Here is a 12,350-nt window from a genome sequence, read left to right as displayed (position 1 = left end):
AAAAAGTTGTATTCTATTACAGGCAACAGTGTATTCGCTTTTACAGTATAAACTATGGAAGGGTCGCCTCGAGTTTGAGCAAATATATTTTTTCAAGTGGATTTCCGTAAACGCCTGCTGCATGTCAATGTCCATTGAGTAATTTAGAAATTCCCAAGTGGCTATACGGATTGAAAGTCTTCTGAACTTTTATTCCTACCGTTGTTCAATATATATGTGAAAAATTTGCCAAACGAAAATGCGTTTCGTGCAAAAACGTGAGATCAACATATCCAGTCGGACCGTACTAGGAAAGAATCCCAGCAATCCTACAATTCACTGAAAGCAACACGAGCAACACCTCGCTTGCACGCGACCGAGCGTTCCGTTCCAGCGGCAACTCCTCCCTTGCGCGACGTTCGCTCATCGTGAAACGAGCGACCACCACCGCCGGGCGGCACAACCTGCTTTTTCAGGAACACTTTGACGTTTGCACTGCCACCGGCAGAGACACCCGGAAGATATTGACACACGACAAACAGCGAGAAGAGGGCACGATGAACCGCTTCAAAACCTCAAAATTTAAAAACACAATTCCGAAAATCGCCAAGAAGGACGTGAGTAGTCAACTAGCCTGTAGTGTCTGCTCGTTTTGTAGCATTAGCATCGCCGCGGGGTACGACTAAACTGTCGTGGGTGGGAGTGGGGGAAACGCCTGCTTTCCTGCACGCCCACCTGCACGCATGCTTGGTCGTGATGAACTTCCTGCATTTGGAAGATATCCCATTATCGTTCACATCGACTATCTGTAGTAATTTTAATGGATGCAAAGCAGTCTACATACCATCCAACCGCAGTATATGTCATGACAAGCCTATTTGCATCCGTTTAAAAAATTGATTCGTGTCAAATTGCAGAGCCCGCAGAATTATGTAAAAGTGGCTGTAAAATCCCAGGAATGTTGAAGAGGGGCAATATCTTCCTCCAATCTGTGCACGACATCTAAATCACACTAGATGGCGTTGTACTGTCGTTTTATTAAGTGGAAAAGGCGTCAGGGACGCCTCACAATTTGTGGCAATTGAAATCCATTTGTTGAAAAGGAAACTAATCATTACACCCACAGAAATAATCAAGGAATGCGGATTATATGCATGCATGCAAGAATGTAAGAAATCCAATTATCTGAAATGAAATGATACACAATGTACTTCCACTTCTGCAGCACGTTGGTCATCCACAGGAACTTCACGTCAGCTCGGTCCTTCCTGTTTCTTTTTTTCTTCATTTTATTGCAGCATGACTTTGTTTGTCCAGACCAGGGCCCGTTAGTTGTGATCTTGTGCGGGAAATTACACTATATTGACAACCTTGAGTGTGGTGCCAGGCCATGCATGTTTCCTGGACCTGCAATGTGCTTCACTAACTCAAACCCAATTTTAGAAGTCTCAAGTTGAATAAATATGCTATTATATGAGGTTCATATATATATATATATATATATATATATATATATAACGTGTTTTGTTTAAAATATATATATATATATATATATATATCGATATATATATATATATATAGTATAGTACCGTTTAGTACGATACCGGTTATTACGATAATCCGGTTATTATATATGTTTATATCGATATATCCGTCACGCCATTGGTATACGTGTCTTGTTATATATATATATCAGTGACGTGCGGTGAGGTTCATGGCTGGTTAGGCACTACGTCATCACAGTCAGACATACAAATATATGAACTCCACAGAGTAGCTTATTCACCATTTGATTGGCAACAGTTAACGTGTTTTGTTTAAAATATCATGTCAGCATTCTTTATATACTATATACAAACTGTAGCATAGAAAAAAAAGAATTAAAAAACGTTATTATCATGTTACCTTTACTTATAAATGAAGTCCAAATCTCTCTGTCTCAATGGATATCACTGCCAGTGAAGAAAGTTTTCCTTGATCAGTCCTGTTCCGATTGTATGTTTTCAGTCCTTTGTGCTGAGAATGACCGCTCCACTGATGCTGTCGTAGCTGGAACAGTGAGCACGAGCTGGAGCAACTTTGTCGCTTCAGGAATAGTTTCAATGAGATCCTTCTTGGCCAAAACGCTGAGAAGCTGTCCAGGAGATTTACATTCATCCCTCACCGTTTGTGAGCAACACAGTCCGGTGTTGGTCTTCCTTTATTATCTCCTGCTTCGATTGAAAGTCCAGTTTCGAAAATTCTTTCAATTTAGATATGTAATCCACCATTCTGAAAATAAGGCCAAACAACACGAAACAATGACTGGATGGTTGCACTTAACTTGCTAACTGTTTGCTGTAGCTCGCTGTCACTAATTCTATCATTCTGCAGCCGAGAAGTCGCAAGAAGAATCTCTAATCACCAGCGCCCCCTGTCATGAGGCAGGAGAACTGTGTGCCTCACCTATGCACACAGTTTTGATCAAAATAAAATAAACACTGTAGTACCGTGTTTATAATGTACAGTGACTGTGTATTATATACGGCAGCTACTGAGTTCATATACTAAAAGCTTTTGAACACTTTAATAGCGATATGCAGAGGGACAGCAATGCGGTCTCACTGCAGAGCAAGACAGCACAGTTAGCATAGTGATTGTGCAATCCATGGTGAGGCTCAGCCCGCTGGTGCCTCACCGCTCGTCTCTACTTAGTATTTGAACGGTAAATGTGAAAATTCAGCGATTTTGAAAACAAATCCAAAAATGGTGAAGTTAAATGGAAAAGAACGTTTGTATATATACAAAATATATATGTGGATATATGTGTGTGTTTTTTTTTCTCTGGTCAAATGACACATACCAGGTTTTAGTGAATTTCTGTCACATGTCTTATGGTCCCTTTTGGAATTCCAGGGATGGATAAACAACGTCCGTGGCGGATCCTTCACCTGCCAGGGAAACCAGATCAAGGCGAGCGCCAAGCTGGTGGCCTTCAATGCAGAGCATGCTGGTAAGAATTAATTGTGGACACTTTGGTGCGTTTTATCCAAATTCATCTCCTCAACTGACTTCAACATAGTTCCTTGGCACTGAGATTGTTCGAACTATGCTGAATACAGAGTATGTGATCAGTTGTGAATGAATGCGCAGAAACCCAGAGAGATAGTACGCTAGTTCCTTTCATGAATGTTTTGTTTTTATATTTTGGATTTTGAGTTCTGCATTTGCAGATTTCTTCATGTTGTCCATGTTTATTTCTGATGCTGTTTTTATGATGTGCTATGGTGCATGCATGGTGTGTTTGCAGGAGGCGGAATGGTGGGCCTGACATCTGTGAAAACTGCGGCGGATGGACAATGGAGCGTCATCCAGATTTCCTGTCATTCTGGTATTTTTTGATTAAAGCCTTGAATAATTCAAAGGCGACTGAAGCATTCACCAGACTCATTCTGGGATTTCACATTGCAGTCAGCCTTAAAAAAATAAATGTAAAACAAAAAGAGCCTATCACCTGTATAGATTAGAAAGTAAATTTTAATCATATGTCCCCTTTCTCCATCAGATCTGGTGACAGACTTGGACTTTTCTCCATTTGATGAGAATCTTCTGGCAACTTGTTCCGCGGATGAAACAGTGAGTGAACAGCTCCTTTCCGAACCTGACATTGTCCTCCATCTGAGCGTCTTGGTAGCTTCCGCTTCACATTGTGTTGTTTAAACCACCTCCTTTCCTGCATGTCATGTTCGGCTCCGGGTGTTTTGGCACATTTAAAAATGAAATTAAGTTCTTGTATGATATTTATTGACAACATGAAAAGAAAAATGTTCAAGATGTTTATGCTATGTTTGGTGTTTTTTTAAGCATTTTTATTTGATATTGTTTCATGAACATGTTTTATTTCATACCCACCCCACCTCCCCCCCAAAAATTCTAGCTATTATACTATATTAAATCAAAGCAGTGATACAGTTTATCAAATTTGTATGATTTGACCTAATTAGTGTCTGTGTGCGCAGGTGAAGCTGTGGCATTTGTGCGCCCCAGAGCTGGAACAGCCCATGGCGCCCGAGCTCATTCTCAGACCTGGTTGGGGACTGCTGGAGCTCGTCCTCTTCCACCCGACCTCTTCTGGGCTGCTGGCCATCGGCGCTGCAAAGTGCCCACTAATTTGGGACACATGCCGTCAGGATACGCCCCTCGCAGGTATTTTCCCCATTAAAAATTCTCTCGTCTGTCTCTCTGTCTGAGAGTGAGTGTTGTATGTCTTTGTGTGCCCTGCGATTGGCTGGCAACCAATTCAGGGTGTCCCCCGCCTCGTGCCCGAAGACAGCTGAGATAGGCTCCAGCAACCCCCGCGACCCTAATGAGGAATAAGCGGTACGGAAAATGAGATGATACATATATATATATATATATATATATATATATGAACAGTGAACCGTAGTTTATCGCGGGAGATACGTTCCAAAAATAGCCTGCAATAGGTGAAATCTGCGAAGTACAATAGTAAAAAAAAACATTTTTTTTTTTTTTTAAGGAGTCTTTCTCCGAGAGAAGAACATTGTTATCGGTAGTTGTTGGCAGTCTTTCTTTTTTTTGAGAATAGAGACCAGCTGTCAAAGCCAGTGTTTGATTTTATTCTGCTTTGTTTGCAGTGTTGTTTCTTTTACTTGGTTTGTTTGCACATTTGCATGCCATTAATAAAAAAATAAAATAAACAAAACTTTTTTTTCTATTCTAATATATATATATATATATATATATATATATATATATATATATATATATATATATATATATATATATATATATATATATATATATATATATATATATATATAATATTAATAATACATTTAGTTTATAAGCGCCTTTCAAAACACTCTAGGTCGCTTTGCAGTCAGAAGATATGTTTTTTCTGTGGGTGAGCAGCGGCAGCCACACGCGCCAGCGTTCACTCACCCCAGAATAACTCAAATAGAAAACTAGATAGCTAACTAATAGCCAGCTAATAGCTAACAGATAAAACAGATAAAACATATATATATATATATATATATATATATATATATATATATATATATATATATATATATATATATATATATATATATATATATATATATATATATATATATAAAACATCCTCGTCTCGCCCCCCCATGGGTGGTGTCAGTATCCCTGCACTTTTCTGGACCGAGATATCCGATGTTCCCGGGATCTGTTGCAACCACTCGTTGGGGTCACTGCCCCGAGTGCTCCGACCACCAGAGGCACGACTGTCACCTTTACCTTCCAGGCTCTCTCCAGCTAATCTGAGCCCTTGGTATTTCTCAATTTTCTCATGTTCCTTCTTTCTGATGTTTCCGTCAGCCCCAGGACCACTACATCCACGACTTTCCTTTGCCCTTTATCAATGACCACGATATCTGGTTGGTTGGCCATTAACATCTTGTCAGTCTGTGTCTGGAAGTCCCACAGGATCTTTGCTCGTTCAGTCTCTATTACCTTGGGAGGTGTTTCCCATTTTGACCTCGGGGTTTCCAGTCCATACTCCGCACAGATTTCGGAGACTTTTCGGTAGACTATGCCAGCCACCTGGTTTCGGTAGACTATGCCAGCCACCTGGTTATCACGCTCCATGTAGGCTTTTCCTGCCAGCATCTTACACCCTGCATTTATGTGTTGGATTGTCTCAGGTGCCTCTTTGCCCAACCTACACCTTGGGTCTTGCCAGGTGTGGTATATCCTTGCTTCAATGGCTCTGGTGTTGAGGGCCTGCTCTTGAGCAGCCAGGATGAGTGCCTCTGTGCTGTCCTTTAGGCTAGCCCTCTTTAGCCACTGATAGGACTTCTTGAGATCAGCCACTTCAGTTATGGTTCGGTGGTACATCCCGTGTAGGGGCTTTTCCTCCCATGATTGTCCCTCTTCTAGCACCTCATCCCCTGTCCCCATTGTCTGAGACATTCTCTGAGTACATCATCCGTTGGAGCCTTCTCTTTGATGTATTCATGGAGCTTGGATGTTTCATCTTGGACAGTGGCTCTCACACTCACTCGTCCCCGGCCTCCTTCCTTACGGCTTGTGTACAGTTTGACGGTGCTGGACTTGGGATGGAACCCTCCATACGTGGTGAGGAGTTTTCGGGTCTTAAAATCCGTGGTCTGAATCTCTTCCTTTGGCCGCCTTATTATTCCTGCAGGGTCACTGGCAGGGCATAGCTGTTTATTGCCCGGGTCTTGTTTTTGCCATTGACCTGGCTTCTTAGGATTTGCCTCACCCGCTGGAGGAATTTGGTCGTAGCCACTTTCCTTGTTGCTAGTTCGAGGTTGCCATTGGCCTGTGGTATACCGAGGCTATTTTCAATGTCTGCTATTGTTCCTTCAGGGTGTGAGACCCCTTCTGTGTGGATTACCTTATGCTTTCAGTTTCCAAGGTTGGAAACTGAAAGAAGCAGTGTCTCAAGAGTTTGATTTTTCTCTTCAATCTGTAAGTAGGTTCGTTGCCAGATCTACCAGGCAGGTGACACGCAGAGCTTGATCGTGGCGTAGAGTCGAACAAGTCGTGTTGTAAAACTCCGTCCGATGCTGAGCGGGTCTCTGCGAGCTGTGTGTCTGTCTGGGTCTGAGTCCGAGATGATTCTGATTCTCTCTGTCCCGGGTCGGCTACTTATTTTCATGCGTGGGAAATGCGTCAGGCTGAAAGACACAGCCACAGGGCTCCCCTCCTGGATCTGAAGTCGGTGAAAGCGATGAAGGAAAAATAAAGAACAATTAAAAAAAAGTCGTCCGGCGACAAGGAGAGGCCAGGCACGATGACATTCGATCACGAGGCATGGTGCGCGTCAGTGGGAAGGTGGCCGAGAAAGTTTTGGTGGTGGCTGAAGTCGTTGTACGGGAGCACGGCAGCGAGTGCTCTACGACTGCCAGTTTGGGTTAATCGATGGAAAGTGTCCTCGCGGCCATCGAGTCGAATCCGGAAGGTCTTCTCACCGCTGAGTTGTTCGGCTGGGGTCGGTCGAGTCGGGGACTCGATGAGGGAGCGAAGGAACGAAGGAGTGTGGGGTTGGTCATGGATAGGCCAGGCATCGGCGACGGTGACATTGATTGCACTGCCATGGCGCTTTGCAGGACACTGAGGAAGAACGCTGACGTCGGCGGCCGTTCTTCCTCAGTGTCCTGCAAAGCACCATGGCAGCGCAATCAACGTCACCGTCGCCGATGTCTATATATATATATATATATATATATATATATATATATATATATATATATATATATATATATATATATATATATATATATATATATATTCGCAGTGAGACCTCAACTTACAAACACCTTATCTTACAAACTTTTCGTCTTACAAACGTCAAATTTATGAAAATTAAACCTTATAATAAGCACTATTTTCATAATGCACACCCACCACGGCTGGCGAAGTGATCTTCGGCAGAAGCACACGACCGAACAGCACCAGAGGTTAAGTTACCAACAGTCCTTATGGAAGGTGACTCTCCTCCCATCAACGACCATCAAAAAGGTAAATAAAACTTTATTTTACAGCACAGTTTATTTCTTTAATTACAGTCCTCATGTAATGCGCCTCCCTTTCCAAACAGCAATTCCCTTTGACCTTCGACCTCCAACACCATTCCATCACGCCATAAATGACCATCACAAATGTAAATAAAGTGACTTTATGATACAATGCAGTGTATTTCTTTCAATACAATAGCACATTTATTATACATAGAATAAGGTATGTTGTGTGTAGTTTTTAGGCTTATTTAGTTGACCCGGGAACGGATTATACCCATTTTAATGGTTTCCTATTGGAATTTTTTTTTGAGATACACACTTTTCATCTTACACACTCTGTCTGGGAACCAATTAAGTTCGTAAGTTGAGGTCTCACTGTATTTATATATACAGTAAAGTCTCGTTATATCAATATCGGTTATATCAATAGTACTGCTTATTACGATACTATTTCTATGAACGCAAGGACAAAATTTACATGCCACAGGATCAGATATATCGATAGTCCGGTTATATCGATATTTTTTCCGAATCCCGAGAATATCGATATAACGAGACTTTACTGTGTATATATATATATATATATATATATATATATATATATATATATATATATATATAGAGAGAGAGAGAGAGATTCCTTCATTCCTTCAACACACATAATCGTCATGTTCTGCCTCGGCAATTAAGGATAACGCCGTTTATGATGCCTTATCATGTCTCCAGTTCTGGAGGAGCACGCCGACCAACTGCAGAGTCTGAGCTGGAAACAGGACGGTTCACTACTGGCTTCCACTTGCAAGGTGAGCACAAGCGCCCACAAGATTTTCTGACCTTTTCACCATGATGTTGCACGCTTTGCGATGTGTCAGTTTGACCCACAACATCAGAAGACACTTACAGTTTACTCATTCACTACTAGATGACTACCAGAAAATGTGTGCACTCCAGTGCCGGCGTTTTTTTTTCATTTTCACTCTAATTGCAGGACCCACGATAATTGAGTTTTAGGACTACATAAACATTCAATACAGCATTAGAAAACTTCAACTCTCTTCTTTCCTCAGAAAAAGAGTTAATTCCTAAATTATATGATTGTGGAGTCAGCTGAGCTTGAAACGGCGGCGGCTGTACAAAATACAACACAAATAATACATATTGATTTATATACAGTAGTGCTCTAACAACAGCTGAACAAAGCGCTAACATAGAATAAAGTAGAAGGGAAAAAACATTGCAGGTCTGAACAGCACTTTTTGGCACCCCCAGAAATAAAAGCAAAAATCCGAACAAATTCGGGAATGGCGCTCAACGTCACACTTTTCAATTCCCAAAGAAGTTTGGGAATGGCAGCAAATGAGTTAACACGCTTCATAGGTCACTTTTTTAATTCGATTATTTTCTTCCCAAAATATGTCGTGATCAATTCTGTGGTACCGCTCAACCTTTGTTGCAGTTCATCATAAATAAATACAAGATGTCGAAAAGGTGATGCAAATATGGATTGATTCCTTTGAATTTTCTTCTCTGCTCTTTTTGACATTATATATTTGACCACGGGATGGCGCCAGTCAACTAGATGCATCTCCACTCTGTCCAAATGTCTCATGTCTAGTGTACACAACGCACTTCAAGAGAGCAGAGAAGCAATCCAATGGTAGTTGTTGGAATATTTTCAGTGTGTGTGTGTGTGTGTGTGTGTGTGTGTGTGTGTGTGTGTGTGTGTGTGTGTGTGTGTGTGTGTGTGTGTGTGTGTGTGTGTGTGTGTGTGTGGCGGAGGAGAGGGGGGGGGGGTGTTTAGAACGATTTACTTTGCCCTCACGTGACTTCCCTTGCTCAGCAAAACAGAAGGAGTGAAAGCTGTGTTTTTGTGTGTTATGTGTCCGAGTACATGGGCTATTCTCCAAAGCGTCATCAGCAATGAATCACACAGCACTCGTAGGGATTTCCATTCGGTTGTTAAGATTTTGGAGTGGCTTTTACCGTGTGCTTTTGAGGTGAAAGTAAAACACGTGGGTTCACAATGTGATTAACACATTTTGAATGGTTGCTCGTGAAGTTGAGGTCATGGTAATATAAAGTAATGGCAGAATCAGAATAATGTTTATTGGCCAAATGTGTAGAACACACAAGGTTTTTGTCTCCGGTAGAACATATCGCACTAGTATCATCATAAAAAAGACAAATAAGTATGGAGGACAGTAATAAAGGCTACTCTAATCTCATCTAATTCCTTAATGCAAGTGGTACCTCTCAGGAGCAATTGAAACAATGTGCAAGGTGTCAAGCAGAGCTAAAGTGATCAGTGGTATAATAAAATCAGACAACAGTTGTACAGTTGATGCAGAAAATCAGTGAACCATTTTAAAGTGATCAGTCGCCGTATTTCTAATAAAACAAGTGTGCAATTAGGCAGATGTCCTTGAGCGCCTCAAAGTGTCTGGTCGCTAGAGATTATATAGGTCAGTAACAATGGTTCAAGTGAGTACAAAGCTGAAGCTACAATGATTATAACGGGATGTTGTTCGGCAGGTTTGTGCAAAATTGCAAAGAGGCACTATACTGTTAGATTTGGGTTACTGTCAAGAGTGTTAATGGCGACGGGGGAAGAAGCTGTTTAAATGTCTGCTGAATTTGGAGCGCATGGCTGAGGGGAGTAGCTGGAAAAGGTTGTCGGCAGGGTGCGAAGGGTAGCAATGAACGTTAAGATCCAAAAGACGCCATGCCCCAATTTAACGCTGGCTTTCAATTGATAATATAAGTGTTTGATGAAAACGGAAGTTTCCCTTTTCTACGCAGGAAAAAAACCACATTTGTTGGTCACTTTAACTCATTCAATGCCAGACGTGCAAATACTGTCCACTCCAGTGCCAGGGTTTTTGTCATTGTCACTCAAATTCCAGGACCCACAGAATATTGAGTTTTAGGACTACATCAACATTCAATGCAATGCTAGAAACCTTAGACCTTCTTCTTTCATCAGAAAAAAATAGTTAATTCCCAAGTAATATGGGTCTAAAGTTATATTAGCTTGAAATGAAGGCAGCTGTCCAAAATACTATGCAATACACATATTGGTTTATATAGCACTTTAACAACAGCTAACGTGGAAAAAAGGGAAATGATGCCCCCTTATGGAAGGGAAAACATTGCTGCAGGTCTGACTAGTGCTTTATCGGCACCCCCGCAAAAAAAAAAGTTAATACATCAATCCCACATGCAAACGAAGACCTCCATTTCCCCCTGAAGAAAGGTGACTTCTGGCAATTCTTTTGGTACATTGTCTCACAGAGTTGCCTCAACTTTATCAGACCCCATTCCCCGATTATTCTGAGTGCAGCATTGACTTGCAAAGAAAGGCCGCCATTTTCCCTTCCCATACCATTTTGCATCAAAATCAAGAGGGTCTTTGTGATGGTGTATGCATGAGCTGAGCTCTGGAGCCTCACCCAAATGTTGGCTAATGATGATTGACGTGAAAATGAGTCTCCGTATGGTACTGAGCGACGTGTGATGGTCTTAATTTCCCTTAAATCCGAAGAAACGTCGCTCGGAAAATGCGCCCCATGTGTCCGCTTAACTGGTCTGATGGTTAGGCCCATCCCCCATTTTGTTTATCTTTGCTTTGACAAGTAACAAATGAGTCTGTCAGCATCACGGGTCACGTCCCAATCATGACGTTTAGCCTGAAGGGATAATCATTCCCTTCAATGCTACTACCTGCCCTGCTGTCAGCCTCCATGGAGGAGCCTCCCTCAAGAACTCGTAACACAAGCCGAGATCCGAGCTCGGTGGTTGGGAAACCACTGAGATTCCTCGATGTCATTTAACCCAAACGGCCTTTTTAAATCTCCCCAGTTCGGCTTATTAAAGCAAATGGAGCCTGCCCACGTGTAGGTCCAAGCCGTTGGGTGCTCCCATTGGGTAAACATTTGGATGGGGTAGCAGGGGGAGGGCAAGCAAAAGTACTGAGCGGATCACAACAGGTCTTGTTTGGATCACCAATGGAATTATTTTTGATACATTCTGTAGAAGAAGGAGCCCATTCATGATTTATTCTAATGAGGGAGTGAAGCAGGCGAATTCCGCGGGTTCGGTTTGAGGTGTGACTGGAACTCTCCGTCTGCCTCGAGCCCCGCTTTTATGTTTAAAATGGACATTGTGGAGTGAGGCACCAGAGGAATCCCCCCCATCCCTCCACCTGCCAATCACCTCCTGGTGTGTAACCGTGGGAGACTTGAGATTGGGCGTCTGGCAGCAAAGTGTGTTTGCAGCGCAAAGAGGGCGCCTCGTGAATCCTGAAGATTACCCATCGTGTGTGTGTGTGCGTGCGTGTACGTGTATGTGTGTGTGTTTGCATACTAGGCAAATTTGTGTACAGTCAAGCTGGGAAAGCTCATTTAGAAAATGAGGTCGCTTAAGGCTGCTTAAACAGCTGTCGATTCTGCACGCACACGCACACAACAGTCACACACACACACACACACACACACACACACACACACACACACACACACACACACACACACACACACACACACACACACACACACACACACACACACACACACACACACACACACACACACACACACAAGTCACATACATTGTCACACAGAACCTCTCGTAAAACACACACACATATAGCCACACACACTTAACAGTCACAACCACCCTCACACACAACCTCCCGTTAGACGCACACACACACACACACACACACACACACACACACACACACACACACACACACACACACACACACACACACGCGCACACACACACACACACACACACACAAAACAGTGATAAGCATCTTCAAAAAAATACGATATTCAGATTCTGCTT

General features: G+C 42.3%; 1 protein-coding gene across 3 annotated transcripts in view; it reads left to right on the top strand.

Moving 5' to 3' along the window:
* The first annotated feature begins 321 nt into the window (after positions 1–321).
* The window catches only part of coro7 (coronin 7), a 113,198-nt gene continuing 101,169 nt past the window's right edge, over positions 322–12,350 (top strand). Inside the window, exons 1-6 of one of the 3 annotated variants that reach the window (XM_089019316.1) lie at positions 322–596; positions 2,875–2,971; positions 3,269–3,349; positions 3,524–3,594; positions 3,978–4,164; positions 8,229–8,305. In XM_089019316.1, coding sequence (XP_088875442.1) covers positions 537–596; positions 2,875–2,971; positions 3,269–3,349; positions 3,524–3,594; positions 3,978–4,164; positions 8,229–8,305 — 573 coding nt within the window. In that variant the 5' untranslated portion in view covers positions 322–536. The remainder of the gene's footprint in view (positions 597–2,874; positions 2,972–3,268; positions 3,350–3,523; positions 3,595–3,977; positions 4,165–8,228; positions 8,306–12,350) is intronic. The other 2 variants (XM_089019315.1, XM_089019317.1) reach the window with 2 other exon arrangements.

This window comes from Hippocampus bargibanti, linkage group LG17 (assembly GCF_051943395.1).
Source record: "Hippocampus bargibanti isolate YZ-2025 linkage group LG17, ASM5194339v1, whole genome shotgun sequence".
In the NCBI taxonomy this organism is placed as follows: Eukaryota; Metazoa; Chordata; class Actinopteri; order Syngnathiformes; family Syngnathidae; genus Hippocampus; species Hippocampus bargibanti.
The sequence above is the reverse complement of the archived record's forward strand: the minus strand, read 5'-3'. Positions and strand labels throughout refer to the sequence as shown.